Source organism: Trachypithecus francoisi, unplaced genomic scaffold, assembly GCF_009764315.1.
Source record: "Trachypithecus francoisi isolate TF-2019V2 unplaced genomic scaffold, Tfra_2.0 Lachesis_group5, whole genome shotgun sequence".
NCBI classification, from domain to species: Eukaryota; Metazoa; Chordata; class Mammalia; order Primates; family Cercopithecidae; genus Trachypithecus; species Trachypithecus francoisi.
In genome coordinates this window covers 145218234-145240377 of record NW_022681470.1, presented here as the reverse complement: position 1 = coordinate 145240377, position 22144 = coordinate 145218234, and the positions used below count along the sequence as shown (strand labels likewise).

The window sequence follows — 22144 nt, the reverse complement described above, 5'->3', positions numbered from 1 at the left end:
GCGACCTTGCCAGGTGGGTGGGTCCGCTGCCGCCAGTGTCTCGATGCCCACAGCCTCCCCAGCCCCGCTTCCTCTGCAGCCCAGCGCTTGGGTGGGTGGTCCTGAGGACCCAGGGGAGTGTGCGGGGGAGAAGAGGCTGTGTCACAGGCACGCAGCCTCTGTGGCTGTTCCCAGCCCTGTCCGATCCCTCCAGGAAGCACAGTTCCCTGTGAGGAAGCAGTTCGTCTGTTCTCCAGGGGCAGCCGCTGGGCCCAGCCTCCCCGGGGGCCTCAGAGCCCCAGGTGCCCGGCCAGGCCTCTGGTGGGCACCTGGAGGCAGAAGCCTGTTTGCTTGTTTTTGCACCCCCCCACCCCCTGCAAATTGCGCAGTCTCAAGCCAGGTTGGTGCAAAGCCCTAGCTGTGGCTGCCGTGGCTCCGGGCAGCTTTGTCCCCACTGTGAGGCCACCCCAGGGGTCAGCAAAGGCAGTAGCAGCCTGCCTTGGGATGATGGCAGTTTGACATTTTCTTTTTTTGAGACGGAGTCTCGCTCTGTCGCCCAGGCTGGAGTGCGGTGGCGAGATCTCAGCTCATTGCAAGCTCCACCTCCCGGGTTCATGCCATTCTCCTGCCTCAGCCTCCCGAGTAGCTGGGACTACAGGCGCCCACCACCACACCTGGCTAATTTTTTGTATTTTTAGTAGAGACGGAGTTTCACCGTGTTAGCCAGGATGGTCTCGATCTCCTGACCTCGTGATCCGCCCGCCTCGGCCTCCCAAAGTGCTGGGATTACAGGCGTGAGCCACCACACCCTGCCAAGTTTCACATTTTCTAGTACCTTCTAGTATGAGGGAATGTGGTTCTTAAGACCCTCAAGGTGCGCTAAGGCCAGAGACCCGCTTTCAGCACAAGGACGGAGCGGCCTGGAGCCTGGGATGCCACAGCACTGCCTGCACCGCTAGTAGCTGGGGGCCCGTGCTGCAGGACTGGAAGAGCCCTACTAGATAGAAAAGGGTTGCTATTGGGGCAAATGGATGCCCTTCCAGACTGGGCACGCTGCTTTTTCTCTTTCCTAATTGCAGTACTCGCTCACGGTCTTCAAGGGAAGGCTCCTGGCTGGCGGTCTGAGCCACCCCAGGCTCCGAGAGGGGCAGGCAGTGCTGGGGAGGAGGTGGGAGGTGCAGGCAGGCCCGGAGCAGGGCGTGGGGTGGCTCCGCTCAGAAGGTCACTGCCTCCGCAGCCCCTCACTGCTCAGCCAGCTGCAGCCCCAAAGGTCTAGGGCTTTAGGAAACCGATCTAGATTTGGGGCTGGAAAGAAGGTTCTGAGGCAGCTCCTCCCTGGGCAGAGCAGGGCGACCCTGCCCCGGGCCTGCAGGCTCCTACAGCTGCTGCCCGCCGGGGGGCAAGGCGAAGGGCCCTACCAGCCAGCTGAGCGGGGGGTTGTGCTGTAGGCCCTCCAGCAGCTGCTCTAGCCCCTGCCACGCCTGGTGCACACCCTCGCGGCACTGCACCAGCTGCTCTGTGGGCAGCGCCTCTACAGAGCCAGCCGAGGCCACGACGCCATAGAGCTCACAGAGGCTGCGCCGCGCCTGCTTCACCGGCTGCTGGAGCTCGGCGGGCAGGCCCTGGAGGCTGGAGGCCAGGCCACTGTAGGCCGTGTGCAGCTGCTGGAGAAGGCCGCAGACCCTGGACAGTGCCCCGGCGTCCCGCTCCTGTGGGAGGAAGGCGCGAGGTGAGTGGAGACCCACGGGTGGGGTGGGGGGACCCCAGCCCTGTGCCAGACCCACCTCCTGGACAGTAGCATCCTCCACACTGGCACCTGAGCCCTGGTCCATACACGGCTGCCCCTCTGGGGCCTGCTGGACCTGTTCAATCTGGAGAGAGAGTACAGTGGGGAGATGATGGCTTCTTGGCAAAGACCTTTCACAGCCCCCAGCTCCCCCTCCCCCAGGGACCTGGGCACATTCCGAGTCCTGGGACAAAGGCTGCGAATTCCAAGTCAGTTGTACCACAGTGGACGTGTTGTTTCGCAGAAAGAAGCAGTGGTTCACACTTCCCCACGAGGTCACCCGGGAGCACACGTAACACAGCACTCGTGGTGTCATGTCACTCCTCACTGCTAAACCCTCCTGTGGCTGCCCAGTGCCCTTAAGATAAAACCCAGCTCCTCAGCATGGCCTTGGTGGGCTGGCCCCTGGGACACCTCTGGCCTCATCTCCCATCACACCCCACTGCTGTCTCCACTGCGGCCACACTGGCTCCATTCTGCCCTCCGGCCACTCCAGCAGGCTCCTGCCCCACGGCCTTTGCACACACTGCCCAGAGCCTGCTTCCCGGGCCCTTCACAAGGCCCGCGTTCAGCCTTAGCTCCAGGTGACTCTTGCGAAACCTTCCCAGCCCGTGGTGTGGCAGCCCCAGTCCCTCCCGTCACATCTGCTCCTGTCCTCGGGGCACAGCGCGCGGCTTTGGTGTTCGTTGACTTGGTGTTTATCCGCCCCTTGGGGGGGAACGCTCAGGACTCTATCCTCATTGCTGTGTCCCCAGCACGTGGCACCCACGCCCTGCCACCCTGTCCACAGGGCCCCGTCTTCCTCATCATCTCAACGGCTGGTGAGGATGTGGCACACAGTCAAAATGTCAACTCCAGACTGCTGTCGCCCTCCCCGCACCAGTGCTGGACACCTGAAGCCAGCTGCGTATACAGACGCGTCCTCTCGGTGCCCCCCCAGGCATCTCCCCTCACCCTGTCCAAGGCCAGGCTCCTAATATCCACTCTGCAACCCACTCGGCCTCCCCTCAGGCCCCTACTCTCCTTGTCTGCTCACATTACAAGCCTCAGGGGTCTCCTGGGGTCTTCTCTCTCTCACCTCCTACATCAGACCCGGGCAGCTCTGACTTCAAAACACCCAGAGCCTAGCTGCTTCTCACCACCACAGCATGACTCCTGAGGTCCTTGGGCAACACTGGCCTGGGTTTACGTCCCACTGTCTCCACCTCCGTCCTTTGCCCCCGCCCGGTGGCCTGTCCTTCCCATCAGAGCGATCCTTTTAAATGAGACCTGCCTTGGATCAGGTCACTCCTCTGCCCAGAGCCCTCCCGGGCTCCCCCCTCCCTCAGGATGGAAGGCCAGGTCCAGCCCGACCTGCCCCGTCCCCTCCGCACTCGGCTCCAGCCACCCAGACCTTGCTGTTCCTCCAACATGCCAGGGATCGTCCTGCCCCAGGGCCTTTGCACGGCCTGTGCCCTCTGCTCAGATTATACTCCTGCCCATTCTGACACTCCCTCTCTATCATTTAGACCTGACTCAAGAGTCCCCTCTTCAGGGTGACCAGCCCCAGCACAGCCACTTCCTTATCCGGGTACATGTTCCATGTTTCCAAGCATCATCCGACACCCTAAACATTCATCTGTGACTTGTCTTCCCCAACAACGGCTTCCCCCCTCGAGGGCAGGCCTGGGTTCTTGGGATATCCAAGGCCTTCAGTAGCACTTAAAGGAACAAGTGAGGCATGATGAGTCACACACCACATCCCATTTCCCAGCCCCGCATCCTTCACATGTGGCCCTGAGCACAGCTCTTCTCTTTCTGTGGCCTCCGTCTCCCCTTCTAAAAAATGCCTGGGCTGAGCTCTGGCCCAGGCTACTTTGCTGTGAGGATTCAAAGGTGGGAAAAGGCTTTGTGATCAGCCGCTCGCACCGCGCCACGAGGGTGGGCCCGTTCCTTCATTCCTCCGTGGTGTTTACGGAACGCCTTCCAAGTGCGCCGTTGGCCCACGTGCCAGAGGCGCAGCAGCGACTGTCTAGCTGGGGGTGGCCACAGTGACATGAGGTGTCCCAAGGGTCCCCAGGTTTGCTGAGGTGGGGCCGCCCTGAGCACTACAGGGTGCTGAGCAGCGTCCCTGGCCTCCACTCTCTCCACCAGTGGCTTGCCCCGGTTGTGACAACCACAGATGTCCCCAGACATGGACTGGTGTCCCCTGGGGGCAGGTCATCCGCACTGAGAACCCTGGGTTAGACCCTCAAACTGTGGCTTGTCGGCCGAGCACAGTGGCTCACACCTATAATCCCAACACTTTGGGAGGCCAAGGTGGGTGAATCACGAGGTCAGACGATTGAGACCATCCTGGCTAACACGGTGAAACTCCGTCTCTACTAAAAATACAAAAAGTTAGCCGGCCGAGGTGGCGGGCGCTTGTAGTCCCAGCTACTCGGGAGGCTGAGGCAGGAGAATGGCGTGAACCCGGGAGGCGGAGCTTGCAGTGAGCCGAGATCCAGCCACTGCACTCCAGCCTGGGCGACAGAGCGAGACTCTGTCTCAAAGGAAAAAAAAAAAAGAGGCCGGGCGTGGTGGCTCAAGCCTGTAATCCCAGCACTTTGGGAGGCCGAGACGGGCGGATCACGAGGTCAGGAGATTGAGACCATCCTGGCTAACACGGTGAAACCCCGTCTCTACTAAAAACACAAAAAAACTAGCCGGGCGAGGTGGCGGGCGCCTGTAGTCCCAGCTACTCCGGAGGCTGAGGCAGGAGAATGGAGTAAACCCGGGAGGCGGAGCTTGCAGTGAGCTGAGATCCGGCCACTGCACTCCAGCCTGGGCGATAGAGCCAGACTCCGTCTCAAAAAAAAAAAAAAAAAGAAAAAGAAAAAAAAAAGAAAAAAACTGCGGCTTGTCACAGACCCCTGGATGTTAACTGAAAACACAGTGGCCTGGGCTGCATGCCAGTAATCCTGACCAAGGGCGGCATCTCAAGGTCTCTCACGGCCCGCCGGGGTGGGGTTGCTGTCCACCAACATATAAAAGCTGTGACTGCTGGGCATGATGGCTCACGCCTGTCACCCCAGCACTTTGGGAGGCCAAGGCAAGAGGATTGCTGGAGCCCAGAAGCTCAAGACCAGCCTGGGCTACTTAGGGAGGCCCATCTCTACAAAAAATTTAAATTAACCAGGTGTGGTAATATGCACCCAGAGGCTGAGGCAGGAGGATCACTTGAACCCAGGAGTTTAAGACCAGCCTGGGCAACATAGCAAAGTCTAATCTCTACTAAAAATACAAATAAATACTAGCTGGGCGTGGTGGTTGTGCCAGTTGTCCAGTTACCTGGGAGGCTTAGAGGGGAGAATCTCTTGAGCCCAGTAGTTTGAAGCTGCAGTGGGCCATGATCAAGCCCCTGTAGTCCAGCCTGGGTGGCAGAGCAAGACCCTGTCTCAAAAAAACAAAACCTGGCCAGGCGCAATGGTTCACGCCTGTAATCCCAGCACTTTGGGAGGCTGAGGCAGGTGGATCATGAGGTCAAGAGATCAAGACCATCCTGGCTAACATGGTGAAACCCTATCTCCACTAAAAAATACGAAAAAAATTTAACCTGGCGTTATGGCGGGCGCCTGTAGTCCTAGCTACTCAGGAGGCTGAGGCAGGTGAATGGCGTGAACCCAGGAGGCAGAACTTGCAGTGAGCCGAGTTCACGCCACTGCACTCCAACCTGGGCAACAGAGCAAGACTCCGTCTCAAAAAACAAACATAAAAAAAACAGAACTCTAGAGCAGTCCTGTGAGATTCTGCCTCCAGGGGCGCACAACAGCATCTAGAGCAAATGTTGGCCCTCAGGACTGGGGAGGGGGAAACTGGAGGCCAGGGACACTGCTCAGCTCCCTGCAGGGACCAGGATGACCCCACCCCAAAGAATGATCTGACCCCAACGTCCGCGTTGCCAAAGGGGAGACCCTAGGCCAGAGGAAGAGAGCAGGGCCAGTGGGAGGAGAGGACCACTCTGGCCAGGGCACGCGACCCTGGATGCATCTGAGTCACCTTGAGTTGGGTCCTTTCCAGTGTGCCCTGCAGCCCCAGGCCCTGTGGGCTCCCTGGATCCCATCCTGGCTTCACGTTCCCCAGCCACAGCGCCGCCTTTCCACCCTCTGAACACACCCAGTTTGCTCCCCGGTAGCTTGCTGTCCTGTCCCTGCTTTTGGGGGGCTTTGTACAGCTGTCTCCTCATCAGTCAGGACGGGACCCAGAGGGACGGCCTTCCTGCTCAGCCCACATCCCCCTCTGCAGACATTGTTTTGCTATCTTTGTGTCCCCACTGTCTTTTTTTTTTTTTTTCTTGAGACAGTCTTGCTCTGTCGCCCAGGCTGGAGTGCAGTGGCACGATCTTGGCTTACTGCAACCTCCGCCTCCTGGGTTCAAGTGATTCTCCTGCCTCAGCCCCCCAGGTAGCTGGGATTACAGGCGTGTGCCACCACGCCTGGCTAATTTTTGTATTTTTAGTAGACAGGGTTTCTCTGTGTTGGTCAGGCTGATCTCGAACTCCTGACCTCCAGTGATCCGCCTGCCTCAGCCTCCCAAAGTGCTGGGATTAGAGGCATGAGCCACCATGCCTGGCCACCCGCTGTCTTTAAAGATCTGATCTATCTCTGTTGCCCTTGCCGGTAGGCAAGCCCATGAGTGCAGACCCATGGCCATCGGTGGTGCTGACAGCATTGTCTCCTAGACACTCAGTCAGTATCTGCAGCTAGGTGAGTTCTGCGCAGGAGTTCTAAGAAGTGCCCTGGGGAAGGGGCAGCAGTAGGGGGAGGCTCTTACCAGCTTGAAGCAATCCTGGAGCTGGGCCAGAGTGTCTCTGGCTTGGAACTGGCCATGCTGCAGGTGGCTCACCGTGTGTTCAAATGCCCGCTGGCGGAAGCTGGGACCCAGGTCACCTAAACGAACGAAGTAGCTCCCCTGCTCCGCTGACAGCACCTTCGGCCCGGGCTGGGAGGCAGCCAACTGAGCTGGAAAGGAAGGTGCACTGCTCAGTCCCAGAAGCCCCTCAGAGCACTGGGGCTTGGGCTTTATAAAAGCTAAGTGAGGGCTGGGCGCGGTGGCTCAAGCCTGTAATCCCAGCACTTTGGGAGGCCGAGATGGGCGGATCACGAGGTCAGGAGATCGAGAACATCCTGGCTAACATGGTGAAACCCCGTCTCTACTAAAACATACAAAAAAAAATAGCCGGGCGAGGTGGTGGGCACCTGTAGTCCCAGCTACTCGGGAGGCTGAGGCAGGAGAATGGCATAGAGCGGGGAGGCGGAGCTTGCAGTGAGCTGAGATCTGGCCACTGCACTCCAGCCTGGGCAACAGAGCAAGACTCCATCTCAAAAAAAAAAAAAAAAAAAAAGTTAAGTGAGGCCGGGCGCAGTGGTTCACGCCCGTAATCCCAGCACTTTGGGAGGCCGAGGCTGGTGGATCACCTGGGGTCAGGAGTTCAAGACCAGCCTGGCCAACATGGTGAAACCCTATCTTTACTAAAAATACAAAGTAATAATAGTAATTAGCCAGGTATGGTGGTAGGCGCCTATAATCCCAACTACTCAGGAGGCTGAGACAAGAGAATCACTTGAACCCGGGAAGCATGGAGGTTGCAGTGAACCGATACTGTGTCACTGCACTCCAGCCTGGGCAGCAAGAGCAAGACTCTGCTTCAAAAATAAGGAAAAATAAAAAATGAAGCTGGGTATAGTGGCTCATGCCTATAATCCCAGCACTTTGGGAGGCTGAGACTGGAGGATCACTTGAACCCAGGAGTTTGAGGCCAGCATGGGCAACATAGGGAGACCTGTGTCTACAAAAAAAAAAAAAAACATAGCCGGGCATGGTGGTCCTAGCTCCTTGAGAGGCTGGAGCAGGAGGATCACTTGAGCCCAAGAGGTTGAGGCTGTAGTGAGCTATAAACACACCACTGCACTCCAGTGTGGGCGACAGAGCAAGACCTTGTCTCTAAAAAACCGAAAAAGGGCCGGCGCTCTCGTGTGTAATCCCAACACTTTGGGAGGCTGAGGCAGGAGGATCATTGGAGCCCAGGAGCTCAAGACCAGCCTAGGCAACATAGTGAGACCCCCATCTGAAACAAACCAAATAAATACGTTTTTTTTAAAAAAAAGTCAAGGGCCCAGCTGGGCACTGTGTCTCACACCTGTAATCCCAGCACTTTGGGAGGCCGAGACAGGCGGATCACGAGGTCAGGCGATCAAGACCATCCTGGCTAACATGGTAAAACTCCGTCTCTGCTAAAAATACAAAAAATTAGCTGGGTGTGGTGGCGGGCGCCTGTAGTCCCAGCTACTGGGGAGGCTGAGGCAGGAGAATGGCGTGAACCCGGGAGGCGGAGCTTGCAGTGAGCCGAGATGGCACCACTGCTCTCCAGCCTAGGCGACAGAGCAAGACTCCGTCTCAAAAAAAAAAAGAGTCAAGTGTCGCTAGCAGCTGTGCCTGAACCCGGGCATCCCCTCACCTTGCTCCTCCGCATTCATGGGGTGGAAGATGTCCCCCAGTCCCTCCAACTCATTCCGCAGCATCGCCAAGCATGGGGCTTCTTTGGGGCTGTGTGTGGTGGCCAAGGGCCCCATGTCCTCCCTGCCCAGGGCGACCCCTTGGGTGAAAGTGGCCACGTCAGTCGCAAGGCTCTTGGTTGTGGCTGTGGCTTCCCAGGCAGGCTCCAGGCCTACACTGAGCATATCTGGGGGCCTGGAGACGCCAGTGAATGGGGCCTCTCGGGGGCTCAGGGCAGTCTGCTCCCCACCATTGTCTGTGGTCCTGGAACTGGCGAGTCCACCGCAGGAGATGGCCTGGGTACTAGGTAACCAATTCTGGAAGGTGCTGAGGCCAGTGTGGATGGCCCCTGTTGCCACGTTCCCTGACCCCATGAGCCCAGCAGACGCTGCGTCTTTGGTTCCGGTCAGCACTGCCTTGGTGGTGTCCAGGCCCCCCTGGATGGCCCCTTTGGCCATGCTCATGGCACCGGTCACCCCACTGCAGACGGTGTCCTTGGTACCCGTTAGCACAGCCTTGGAGGTGTCCACGCCAGTCTGCATGGTTCCTTTGGCCACATTCACTGCCCCCACGACTCCAGTAGTCACTGCATCCTTAGTGCCACTCAGCACCGTCTTGGCTGTGTCCATACCTGTCTGAACGGTCCCTTTGCCCACATTCACAGCACCAGTGACTCCACTGCAGACGGTGTCCTTGGTACCGGTTAACACAGTCTTGGTGGTGTCCACGCCAGTCTGGACAGTCCCTTTGGCCAAGTTCACAGTGCCTGTGAGCCCAGTGGACACAGCGTCTTTAGTGCCAGTCAGGACAGACTTTGTAGTGTCCAGGCCCCCCTGGACGGCCCCTTTGGCCACATTCATGGCACTGGTCACCCCACCGCAGACGGTGTCCTTGGTACCGGTTAGGACAGTCTTGGTGGTGTCCATGCCAGTCTGGACAGTCCCTTTCGCGACATTCACTGCCCCCATGAGCCCAGCAGTCACTGTGTCCTTAGTGCCGGTCAGCACGGTCTTGGCTGTGTCTACACCCGTCTGGACGGCCCCCTTGGCCACGTTCGCTGTCCCCATGAGCCCAGTAGACACTGTGTCTTTCGTACCCATGACCACAGACTTGGTGGTGTCCAGGCCCCCCTGGACGGCCCCTTTGACCACATTCACGGCACCGGTGACCCCACTGCAGACGGTGTCCTTGGTACCAGTTAACACAGTCTTGGTGGTGTCCATGCCAGTCTGGACGGTCCCTTTGGCCAAGTTTACAGCGCCTGTGAGCCCAGTGGACACAGCGTCTTTAGTGCCAGTCAGGACAGACTTGGTGGTGTCCAGGCCCCCCTGGACGGCCCCTTTGGCCACATTCGCGGCACCGGTCACCCCACTGCAGACGGTGTCCTTGGTGCCGGTTAGGACAGTCTTGGTGGTGTCCACGCCAGTCTGCATGGCCCCTTTGGCCACATTCATGGCACCGGTGACCCCACTGCAGACGGTGTCCTTGGTGCCAGTTAGGACAGTCTTGGTGGTGTCCACGCCAGTCTGCATGGCCCCTTTGGCCACATTCATGGCACCGGTGACCCCACTGCAGACGGTGTCCTTGGTACCGGTTAACACAGTCTTGGTGGTGTCCACGCCGGTCTGGACAGTCCCTTTGGCCAAGTTCACAGTGCCTGTGAGCCCAGTGGACACAGCGTCTTTAGTGCCAGTCAGAACAGACTTTGTAGTGTCCAGGCCCCCCTGGACGGCCCCTTTGGCCACATTCGCGGCACCGGTCACCCCACTGCAGACGGTGTCCTTGGTGCCCGTTAGGACAGTCTTGGTGGTGTCCATGCCAGTCTGGACAGTCCCTTTGGCGACATTCACTGCCCCCATGAGCCCAGTAGTCACTGTGTCCTTAGTGCTGGTCAGCACGGTCTTGGCTGTGTCTACACCCGTCTGGACGGCCCCCTTGGCCACGTTCGCTGTCCCCATGAGCCCAGTGGACACTGTGTCTTTCGTACCCATGACCACAGACTTGGTGGTGTCCAGGCCCCCCTGGACGGCCCCTTTGGCCACGTTCACGGCACCGGTCACCCCACCACAGACAGTGTCCTTGGTACCGGTTAGGACAGTCTTGGTGGTGTCCACGCCAGTCTGAATGGTCCCTTTGGCCAAGTTTACAGCGCCTGTGAGCCCAGTGGACACAGCGTCTTTAGTGCCAGTCAGGACAGACTTGGTGGTGTCCAGGCCCCCCTCGACGGCCCCTTTGGCCACATTCGCGGCACCAGTCACCCCGCTACAGACGGTGTCCTTGGTGCCGGTTAGGACAGTCTTGGTGGTGTCCACGCCAGTCTGGACAGCCCCTTTGGCCACATTCATGGCACCGGTGACCCCACTGCAGACGGTGTCCTTGGTACCGGTTAACACAGTCTTGGTGGTGTCCACGCCGGTCTGGACAGTCCCTTTGGCCAAGTTCACAGTGCCTGTGAGCCCAGTGGACACAGCGTCTTTAGTGCCAGTCAGGACAGACTTTGTAGTGTCCAGGCCCCCCTGGACGGCCCCTTTGGCCACATTCGCGGCACCGGTCACCCCACTGCAGACGGTGTCCTTGGTACCGGTTAGGACAGTCTTGGTGGTGTCCATGCCAGTCTGGACAGTCCCTTTCGCGACATTCACTGCCCCCATGAGCCCAGCAGTCACTGTGTCCTTAGTGCCGGTCAGCACGGTCTTGGCTGTGTCTACACCCGTCTGGACGGCCCCTTTCGCCACATTCACGGCACTGGTCACCCCACTGCCAAGGGTGTTCTTTGTACCTGTAGCGATATTTTGGGTCGTGTTCAGCCCAGTTTGCACGGCCCCCTTGGCCACATTCATGACACCAGTGACCCCAGTGCAGACAGTGTCCTTGGTACCGGTCAGCACAGTCTTGGTGGTGTCCACGCCAGTCTGCATGGCCCCTTTGGCCACATTCATGGCACCGGTGACCCCACTGCAGACGGTGTCCTTGGTGCCGGTTAGGACAGTCTTGGTGGTGTCCACGCCAGTCTGGACGGCCCCTTTGGCCACATTCATGGCACCGGTGACCCCACTGCAGACGGTGTCCTTGGTACCGGTTAACACAGTCTTGGTGGTGTCCACGCCGGTCTGGACAGTCCCTTTGGCCAAGTTCACAGTGCCTGTGAGCCCAGTGGACACAGCGTCTTTAGTGCCAGTCAGGACAGACTTTGTAGTGTCCAGGCCCCCCTGGACGGCCCCTTTGGCCACATTCGCGGCACCGGTCACCCCACCGCAGACGGTGTCCTTGGTACCGGTTAGGACAGTCTTGGTGGTGTCCACGCCAGTCTGAATGGTCCCTTTGGCCAAGTTCACAGCGCCTGTGAGCCCCGTGGACACAGCGTCTTTAGTGCCAGTCAGGACAGACTTGGTGGTGTCCAGGCCCCCCTGGACGGCCCCTTTGGCCACATTCGCGGCACCGGTCACCCCACTACAGACGGTGTCCTTGGTGCCGGTTAGGACAGTCTTGGTGGTGTCCATGCCTGTCTGGATGGTTCCTCTGGCCAAGTTCATGGCACCAGTCACCCCACTACAGATGGTGTCCTTTGTACCTGCTGCGATATTTTGGGTTGTGTTCAGCCCAGTTTGCATGGCCCCCTTGGCCACGTTTGCTGCCCCTGTGAACCCAGTGGACACTGTGTCTTTTGTACTCATGACCACAGACTTAGTGGTGTCCAGGCCCCCCTGCACGGCCCCCTTGGCCACGTTCATGGCACCGGTCACCCCACTGCAGACGGTGTCCTTGGTACCTGTTAGGACAGTCTTACTGGTGTCCACACCGGTCTGAATGGTTCCTCTGGCCACATTCACTGCCCCCATGACCCCAGTAGTCACTGTGTCTTTGGTGCCAGTCAGCACAGTCTTGGTGGTGTCCACGCCAGCCTGTACGGTCCCTTTGGCCACATTCACTGCCCCTGTGAGCCCAGCGGACACCGTGTCCTTGGTGCCAGTGAGGACCGCCTTCGAGGTGTGCAGACCCCCTTGGACGGCCCCCTTAGCCATGTCCACAGCCCCCGTGACCCCACTGGACACCGCCTCCTTGGTGCCCGTGAGTGCAGACCGAGTGGTATCCAGGCCTCCCTGGACCACTCCCTTAGCCGCATCCACCACACTGGCCATCCCGGAGGAGACGGCATCCTTGGCCCTGGACATCTTGGAACATACGAGGTCTTTGGCCCCGGACACCATCTGCTGAGAAAGGACACAGGTGATCAAGAGAAGGACTAAGAGACATGCTCCACCCCGATGTCCGCCATCCCAGCCCCATAGTGTGCCTTGGGGCAAGAAACTGCAGCCACCCAGAGGCCCCCACCTTCTCAAAAAGCAAGCTGCTTCCTCACCCCAACCCCGGTCAACCACTCATCGGGCTGTAGGGTGGCACCCTGGCTCTCCAGGACAAAGTCCTCATGAGCTCGCAGCTCCAGCCTCTTCCATTCTCATGCGCCCCCTTCCCCTGCTGCAGGCAGGCCTCGTCCATGACAGCACGTCCCAGGCCTGGACTCAGCGCAGGTCCTACAGTTACATCTCTGTTCCTCTTGCTTAGTCTCCATTCATGGCAAATGTTGAGCCTGGTGTCCTAGTGACACCAGGGAGACCAAAATCGCTTATTAAAATCATTATATCCAGGCTGGGTGTGATGGCTGATGCCTGCAGTCCTAGCACGTTGGGAGGCCAAGGTGGGAGGATCGCTTGAGCCCAGGAATTCAAGATCAGCCTGGGTAACCAAACAAGACCCAGTCTCTACAAAGTTTTAACAATTGGCTCGGTGGTGGTCCACACCTGTAGTGCCAGCTACTTGGGAGGCTGAGGTGGGAGGATTGCTTGAGCCCAGGAGGTTGAGGCTGTAGTGAAATATGATCATACCACTGTACTCCAGCCTGGGCAACAGAATGAGATTCTGTCTCAAAAATAATAATGTATTCAGGCTGGGCACAGTGGCTCACGCCTATAATCCTAGCACTATGGGTGGCTAAGGTGGGAGGATTGCTTGAGCCCAGGAGTTTAAGAGCAGCCTGGGCAACAGTGAGACCCCATGTAATTACAGGGAGTAATTGGGGCTCATGCCTGTAATCCCAGCACTTTGGGAGGCCAAGGCAGGTGGATCACCTGAGGTCAAGAGTTCGAGACCAGCCTGACCAACATGGTGAAACTCCATCTCTACTAAAAATACAAAAATTAGCTGGGCATAGTGGTGGGCACCTGTAATCCCAGCTACTCTGGAGGCTGAGGCAGGAGAATCGCTTGAACCCAGGAGGCGGAAGTTGCAGTGAGCCGAGATCGTGCCATTGCACTCCAGCCTGGGTGACAGAGCGAGACTCTTGTCTCAAAAAAATAATAAAAGGCCGGGCGTGGTGGCTCAAGCCTGTAATCCCAACACTTTGGGAGGCCGAGACGGGCGGATCACGAGGTCAGGAGATCGAGACCATCCTGGCTAACATGGTGAAACCCCGTCTCTACTAAAAAATACAAAAAACTGGCCGGGCGCGGTGGCTCAAGCCTGTAATCCCAGCACTTTGGGAGGCCGAGACGGGCGGATCACAAGGTCAGGAGATCGAGACCATCCTGTCTAGCATGGTGAAACCCCGTCTCTACTAAGAATACAAAAAACTAGCCGGGCGAGGTGGCGGGCGCCTGTAGTCCCAGCTACTCGGGAGGCTGAGGCAGGAGAATGGCGTGAACCCGGGAGGCGGAGCTTGCAGTGAGCCGAGATTGCGCCACTGCACTCCAGTCTGGGCGACAGAGCGAGACTCCGCCTCAAAAAAAAAAAAAAAAAAAAAAAATACAAAAAACTAGCCGGCGAGGTGGCGGGCGCCTGTAGTCCCAGCTACTCGGGAGGCTGAGGCAGGAGAATGGCGTAAACCGAGAGGCAGAGCTTGCAGTGAGCTGAGATCCGGCCACTGCACTCCAGCCCAGGCGACAGAGCGAGACTCCGTCTCCAAAAAAAAAAAAATAATAATAATAATAATAATAATAAAAGTAGGCCGGGCACAGTGGCTCACGCCTGTAACCCCAGCACTTTGGGAGGCCAAGATGGGTGGATCACGAAGTCAGGAGATTGAGACCATCCTGGCTAACACGGTGAAACCCGGTCTATACTAAAAATACAAAAAATTAGCCGGGCGTGGTGGCAGGCACCTGTAGTCCCAGCTACTTGGGAGGCTGAGGCGGGAGAATGGCATGAACCCGGGAGGCGGAGCCTGCAGTGAGCCGAGATGGCGCCACTGCACTCCAGCCTGGGCAACTTAGTGAGACTCCATCTCAAAAATATATATATATATTAATAATAATAAAAGTAAAAAAAGCAAAAATGAATGAAGGTGATGATGGCCTAGGAGTTCTAACACTCAGGTGTACCTATGAGGTGCTGTTTTGTTTGTTTTTTGAGACAGAGTCTCACTCTGTCACCCAGGCTGGAGTGCAGTGGCATAATCTCAGCTCATTGCATGCAGTCTCTGCCTCCTGGGTTCAAGCAATTTTCCTGCCTCAGCCTCCTGAGTAGCTGGAATTACAGGTGCCCACCACCACGCTCGGCTAATTTTTGTATTTTTACTAGAGACAGGGTTTCACCATGTTGGCCAGGCTGGTCTGAAACTCCTGAGCTCAATTGATCTGCCCGCCTCAGCCTCCCCAAAGTGTTGGGATTATAGGCATGAGCCACCGTGCCCGGCCAAGGTGCTGTTTTAATTCAGTAAGTTCTCAACTGGGTGATTCTGCCTCCAGGGGGCACTGGGTGATGTCTGGAGATATCGGTAGTTGTCACAACTTGGGGAGACTCCTGGCATGGAGTAGGTGGAGGCCAGGGATGCTGCTTGGCACCCTGCAGTGCCCAGGATGGCCCCACCCCAGAGAACGATCCAACCCCAAATATCCACAGGACTGAGATTGAGAGGCCCTGAAATTATATTCTCAGAACCCATCTCCCCACTAACTTTGGCTCAGGTGAGCACCTTGGGCTCTATAGGGGGAGAGACTCAGATTCAAGTCCCAGCTTTTTACCCTCTCCTGCCCCCGACACTCCCTGTGTGGCCTTAGGCAAGTCACATGCCCTCTCTAAGCTAATATCCTCGTCTGGAAAATACTGATTAAAACTGCTCCTCTTGCTAGGCGTCGTGGCTTACGCCTATAATCCCAGCACTTTGGGAGGCTGAGGTGGGTGGATCACCTGAGGTCAGGAGTTCGAGACCAACCTGACCAACATGGTGAAACCCCGTCTCTACTAAAAATAACAAAAATTAAGGCCGGGCGCGGTGGCTCACGCCTGTAATCCCAGCACTTTGGGAGGCTGAGGTGGGCAGATCCTGAGGTCAGAAGATCAAGACCATCCTGGCTAACATGGTGAAACCCCATCTCTACCAAAAAAATACAAAAATTAGCCAGGCATGGTGGCGGGCACCTGTAGTCCCAGCTACTTGGGAGGCTGAGGCAGGAGAATGGCGTAAACCTGGGAGGCGGAGCTTGCAGTGAGCCGAGATCATCCCACTGCACTCCAGCCTGGTTGACGCAGCAAGACTCCGTCTCAAAAAAAAAAAAAAAAAAAAAAAAAAAAAATTAGCCAGGCATGGTGGTGGGCAATTGTCCCAGCTACTCAGGAGGCTGAGGCAGGAGAATTGCTTGAACCTGGGAGGTGGAGGTTGCAGTGAGCTGAGATCGTGCCATTGCACTCCAGCCTGGGTGAAACAGCGAAACTGCGTCTCAAAAAAATAAAAGTAGAAGAAATAAAGTAGTTACGCTGCTGTTGCTTTGGTCGCATCGTGCCAGGCACAGCCCTGTGTAGACTGGAGCCTTGCGTGATTAGAGTGAGGTAGCACCGCACCCATTTCACAGATGTGGAAATAGAGGCTCAGAGGGGAAGCTCTGCCTGGGATCCCCAGGCTGTCTGCCTTCCCTCAGGCCCACAGCAGCCCCCCAGATGGCAGGAGCTGCAATGTCCCAGGAGGGGGCACCCCCAGGGCTCCTGCCACATCAGACCCTGCCCTGCACATGCCTCTCACCTTTTCCGAAGGTTGCAACTCCTTCTCCGTCCACGGGGCCGTCTGTTCTGGGTGGGTGGCCACTGTGGGGACAGGGGCCAGTCAGGGAGGGCGAAGGGATGCAGGTTAGAACCATCTACCCGGCTGCCCATTGTGCAATAGCCAGGCACGGCCTGAAAGGTCAGGAATGTTTCAGCTACCCCGCCAGGGACAGCAGGAGGTGACATCCACAGCTACCAGCCAGAACTGGTCTCCCCGCAACCCTGCTGGGGACTCCCCCCAAGCCTAGGGCCGCTGTTCCCCGAAGCAGGGTTCCATGGAGCTTCCTCTGCTGGGTGCTGGACACCCACCCTGAGTCCCAGGATTCACAGAGCCTGGGGTTGGGGACCAGCCCCTTGCCCAACCCACCCCGCCCCCGCTGCAGCTGCCTGCTGCCTGTCGCCAGGCCAAGGTATGTGGAGCAGAAGTCAGCTGCCTGGGGCTCTGGGCCCAGAGGGAGGCCCAGCTCAGGCAGCCGCCTCATCCCTGGGTTCCCTGTCATCGTCCCTGATTGCTCAAGCGGAGCCACAGGAGGCCGGGGAGCTCCCGGGCTGTGTGACCCCAGGGGAGCTGCTGCTTCTCCCTGGGAGTCTGGATCTCACTCTGATGAGCTCAGAGGGGCAGAGCACCCAGCCTGGTCCATGGTGCATCAGAAACGGGGTACAGGGTGGGGGAACGGCCGAGAGACTGAGTGGGCGGCATTGCAGGGAGACAGGCTGGGTTGAAAGCCACTTTCAGCCACTCACCCCCATATTTATGCCTCAGTTTCCCCATCCGCCACAAGATGTCCCACATACAGGCAAATGTGGAGGGCTTGCCAAATGGCCAGAAGTCCCTGCCCGGGGAGCTCCTTCTCCCAGGTCCATGTCTAGAGTACCCTCGCACCCCCAGCTGGGCTGGCCACTCACCCTGAGCCTGTGGTCGGGCAGCCTCGGTGGCAGGCGCTCCTGCAGGATCAGTGGCTGGCTGGGCTCTCGCCGAGCTGTGTGCATTGGCCACCAAGTTCCGGGCAGAGCTGAAGCCAGGCAGGGACCCAAAGAAGCTGCCCAGGGTCTGCAATGGGGAGGGGGAGGTGTGCAGGATGAGCGGGCCAAGCCTCGACAGGGACAGGGGTCGCAGGAAGCATTGATCAGCCCAATGCCGCCTCAGCCCCTTGCTCCCAGGTGACCTCGGGAAAGTGTTTTAGCCACTCAGCCTCAGTTTCCACACCTGGGCAATGGGCAGACTCAGCCTGCCTCCCATGCACAGAGGAAAAGATCGTCTACCTGATCTCCAAAGACCTTTTCCTTCCAGGACCTCCACTGCACAGATGGAGAAACTGAGGCTCAGAGAGGGGCAGAGCTGAGGCCGGCCCAAGGTCACCCGCTGGGGAAGGTGCCAAGGTCTGCGTGGGTCCCCCACCTCCAGCTTGGGTCAGGAAGGAAGGGGTTGGCATCATGGCTCCCAGAGCCTCCCCGCCAGCCCACCAAGGAAGCACCTCTCCAGACTCGAGACCCCAGGACTCTGGAGGTCACCTTCCCCGACTCTGGGGCATCTCCAGGCCCCAGCAAGTATCTGCCCCCCATTTCCTTTCTTTACCTTGCCCTTGGGTTTAGGGGGATCCCGTCTCCCTTCGTCCGGAGCAGACATAGTGAGAATGTGAGAAGCTGGAAGGGGGCAGAGAAGGTGCGTGAATAGGGGTACCCCAGCCTCCCATCCCACACCCACAGCCCCCGAGAGCCTCAGCAGCCCCCGACACCCACCTGCAGGCCTGGCCTCGCCCTGGTGTCACTGAAGCAGACGCGGCCCCGCTCACCTGGACTGCGCGGGGGTCCCCCAGAGGACGGACTGGCCCGGCTGGCAGCTGGCTCTGCCCTCAGCTCCCTGACCTTATAGGGTCCAGGGCAGACGCAGGCCCAGCCGGCAGGGGCAAGCGGCCAATGGGCCCCGGGGGAGGCGGCCTGGACGGTCATGTGACCACCTGCCCAGCCCAGTGTGGGCCCGGGCCCAGCACCTTTCCCCTGTTCCCTGCCCACAGCTTGCACCAGGCTGAGTGGCTCACAGGCCAGCTGGGCTCCCCTCTTGGGCCCCCTGAGGGACTGCTTGTGTGCCATCCTGCCTCCAGTTCCATCCACAAGATGGGTCTAGTTCAAATCCTCGCTGTGCCAGGACGCCTTGACTCGTTACCATCTTTGTGCCTCAGTTTCCTCTCTCGTACCCTGCGCCACGTCCCGTAGCATCCAGCTTCCTCTCTCCTCTCATCTCCCCCAGCTTCCCCTTCACTTGCTTCGCCCCAGTCACACAGGCCTCCTCGCTGTGCCTCTAGCACACCTGGCACAGTCCTGCCTTAGGGCCTCTGCACGGGCTGTGCCCTCTGCCTGGAACACCTCCCCCCAGGTTCCCACAGAACAGTGCCTGGCATACATTTGGCGCTTAATACACGTTTGGCTCAACAGAGCAACACAGAGAGTGATTGTGAGCCTCTGTGAGATGAGGTCATGCACTGAACAAATGCTACCTTTGCGTTACCCAGGCAGAAGCAGGGTCTCAGGGTCTCTGCAAGGAGCACAGGGTGTCCTCAGTGTGGAGCGGAGCCCGTCACTCTCCAGAAGGGACTTGGACCAAAATGCAGACCAAGATGGAGCACCAGCCAAGCTGGGGGCACCCTAGGAGTGGAAACCCAGCCTGGGGGGCTTGGGCCAACCCAGGGAGGCTCCCTGGAGGAGGCGTCCTGTTCCAAAAAAAACTGGTGAGAACGGGATTCAAACCCAGACCCGGAACCTTCATGCTGAGCCCAGCCTATGTGCTGGGCTGGCTGTGGGTGGGTGGGCAGAGGAATGGCTGTGACGCCCACCTTGGGCTGTGTTCCCCTCCTACCTGCCTCCGAGACAGGGTTCCTAGTCCTGTGTTATTGGAGGTGAGAGGGCAGACCCCATGGGTGGCTCTGGGCACTGGGCTGGGAGGAGGGAGGGTCCAGCCACAGGATCTGATGATTCCCAGGCCGTCTGTCTCCTTGGAGCCGACACTGTGTTTGCTAAACAGTGGGGGAACAACAGGGGGGGTGTCCCCCAACCTCTCCTACCAGCCAGTGCTTCCCAAGGGTGGTTGGGAGAGCTCTGGGTGCCCCTCCCCTTCCCAAAGGGCGGCCACAGCCCAGTGTGTGGGGAGAAAAAATAAATAAGTGATCATAAATATCCCAGCCAGGACCTGCCCCTCCTCTGCCCAGCACCCTCCATGGCTCCCACCTTCCCCGGGGTGGGAGCCAGGGGTCAAAGCCCAAGTCCCCCCTCCCTACAGCCCGCTAGGCCCTGCATAACCTGCCTCGTCCTCTCCCCATCTTCCCCTCCTTCTTCTCCTCACTCTGCTCCAGTAACACGGGCCTTTTCACTGTTCCCATAACACACCAGGACAGTGGAGTCCCTCAAAGACACACGTGACTGTGCCCGCTTAGCCCCCGACACCCTGCCTCAGTGCCTTCATGCAGGTTGTTGCTTTTGCCTCCAGCTCCCTTTCTCACATCCCTCACCTCCTTCCAGATCTTTCCTCAAATATCACTTCCTCAAAGAGGCCTTCCTGGATCCCCTCTACCTTTAAAAAATATATGCCTCAGGCCAGGTGCCATGGCTCACTCTGTAATCCTAGCATTTAGGGAGACCCAGGCAGGAGGATTGGCTTGAGACCAGGAGTTTGAGACCAGCCTGGGTGAGAGTGAGATCCCATCTCAAACGAAAAATAAATGAATAAAATAAATAAATTTAAATATATTTATGTATATTTAAATATATATATTTTTTGTTTTGAGACGGAGTCCTGCTCTGTCGCCCAGGCTGGAGTGCACTGGCGCCATCTCGGCTCACTACAAGCTCCACCTCCTGGATTCATGCCATTCTCCTGCTTCAGCCTCCCGAGTAGCTGGGACTACAGGCGCCCGCCACCACACCCGGCTAATTTTTTGTATTTTTAGTAGAGTCGGGGTTTCGCTGTGCTAGGCAGGATGGTCTCGAACTCCTGACCTCAGGTGATCCACCCGCCTCGGCCTCCCAAAGTGCTGGGATTATAGGCGTGAGCCACCATACCCAGCCGCCCAAAAAATATTTTTAAATAAAAATTAAACAAATTAATGGGCCAGGCACGGTGTTTCATGCCTGTAATCCCAGCACTTTGGGACGCCAAGGCTGGTGGATCACCTGAGGTCAGGAGTTCGAGACCAGCCTGACCAACATGGCAAAACTCCATCTCCACTAAAAATACAAAAATCAGCTGTGTGTGGTGGTGCATGCCTGTAATCCCAGCTACTCAGGAGGTTGAGGCAGGAGAATCACTTCAACTCAGGAGGTGGAGGTTGCAGTGAGCTGAGATCGCGCCACTGCACTCCAGCCTGGGTGACAGAGCGAGACTCCGTCTCAAAAAATAAATAAATAAATAAATCCCAGAGCTTAGCTCAACCCATTCTCTTTTCCTCACCTCTGCTCCAGTGAAACTTGGTTTCTCTACTGCTGTGCCTTTCCCTAAGCTGTTCCCTCTGCCAAAATGCCTGTCCCTGTGTGCTGTTCTGATCATCTTCAACACGCCTGGCCCTGCCAGGAGCCCCCAGCCTCATGTGGGAAAAGAGGACAAGGCTGCCTGTGGTTATAAGTCAAGGTGGAAAGGGCAAGAAACCTTGAAAAGATGACCTGTGGAGGACCGGAGGAGGGAGGTATCCAGCTGGGATAGAGTCCAGGAAGCCTTCCTGGAGGAGGCGGCATTGAGGCTGGACCTTCAGGATGTATGAGATGTGTCCAAGGGACGGATAGGGGGTGGGAAGGGTATTCCAGGTGGCCACACAGCCTCAGCAAAGGCCTGGAGGTGGGAATGTGCCCACTTCAATGGGAATAGAGCAAAATATCCAGGTCACGCTGGAAGAGGAAGCTGGAAGGCGAACAGTTTGGTCTGTGGGCAGTGGGGACTTGTGGGAAGTGCCAGAACAGGAGCAGGGAGGTGGATTTGGCTGGTGGAAGTGGTTGGAGATCCCAGAGCTGCCCTCTGGACCACGTCCCAGGGAAGTCAGGGGTCACCCTGACCTCACCATACCATGCTATGGTTTCTCAAAAATCCCGCCCAGTCCCAGGGGAGTCGATGGAGCAGCCAGAAATGCGGTCAGAGGACAGGAGGGAACCCCCGAGACCAGCCCATGGCCCTTGCCCTGCCTGTCTTCCCATCCTGACCAGCGCAGCTGGAGAGACCACAGCAAGACCAGCTCCTGCACGACCAGGAGGTGGGAAGACAGCTGCCCCATCTGACTCCTTCCCCTTCTGTTCTGCTCCCTGCAATTTCCACGAAATTCACCTGTACCAAGATGAGAGCAGCTTCCATATGACTGAAGGGGCGATGCTCTTGTTTATTTTTAGAGACAGGGTCTTGCTCTGTTGCCCAGACTGGAGTGGAGTGGTTACCAATCAAAGCTCACTGCAGCTTCAGCGTCCTGGGTTCAAGTGATCCTGCTGCCTCAGCCTCCTGAGTAGCTGGGGCACAGGCTCGCACCATGCCTATTTTTAAAATTTTTTGTAGAGACAAGGTCTCGCTATGTTGCCCAGGTTGGTGTCAAAACTCCTGGGCTCATACAATCCTCCCACCTCAGCCTCCCAAAGTGCTGGGATTACAGGTGTGAGCCATATGCCCGACTAATTTTAAGTTGCAATGCTTATCCCACGTGGGCTGGGCAGTAATGATGGATCCCAGACAGGATGATAGGCAGGTCAGAGAAGCACCATTCTTCCAGATCCTGAACCCTGGCTCTACACACCCCCTCCCTCTCCATCTCCGCAGTGACACACCTCCGTGGCCCCCAGCCCCCTGGGACTGAGACCCACCCCGGCTGG

At 57.8% G+C, this 22144-nt stretch overlaps 1 protein-coding gene across 1 annotated transcript; it reads right to left on the bottom strand.

Annotated features, from left to right (window-relative positions):
* Window positions 1-847: 847 nt before the first annotated feature.
* Window positions 848-18486, bottom strand: PLIN4 (perilipin 4). The gene is made up of 9 exons (XM_033197047.1): window positions 18103-18486; window positions 17886-17953; window positions 17216-17360; window positions 16290-16351; window positions 12058-12486; window positions 8241-11466; window positions 6557-6744; window positions 1764-1850; window positions 848-1688 (listed from the first exon to the last, which is right to left on the bottom strand). Exons 1-9 carry the CDS (start codon window positions 18398-18400, stop codon window positions 1356-1358), a joined length of 4836 nt encoding a protein of 1611 aa, XP_033052938.1. The 5' UTR covers window positions 18401-18486; the 3' UTR covers window positions 848-1355.
* Window positions 18487-22144: the final 3658 nt, after the last annotated feature.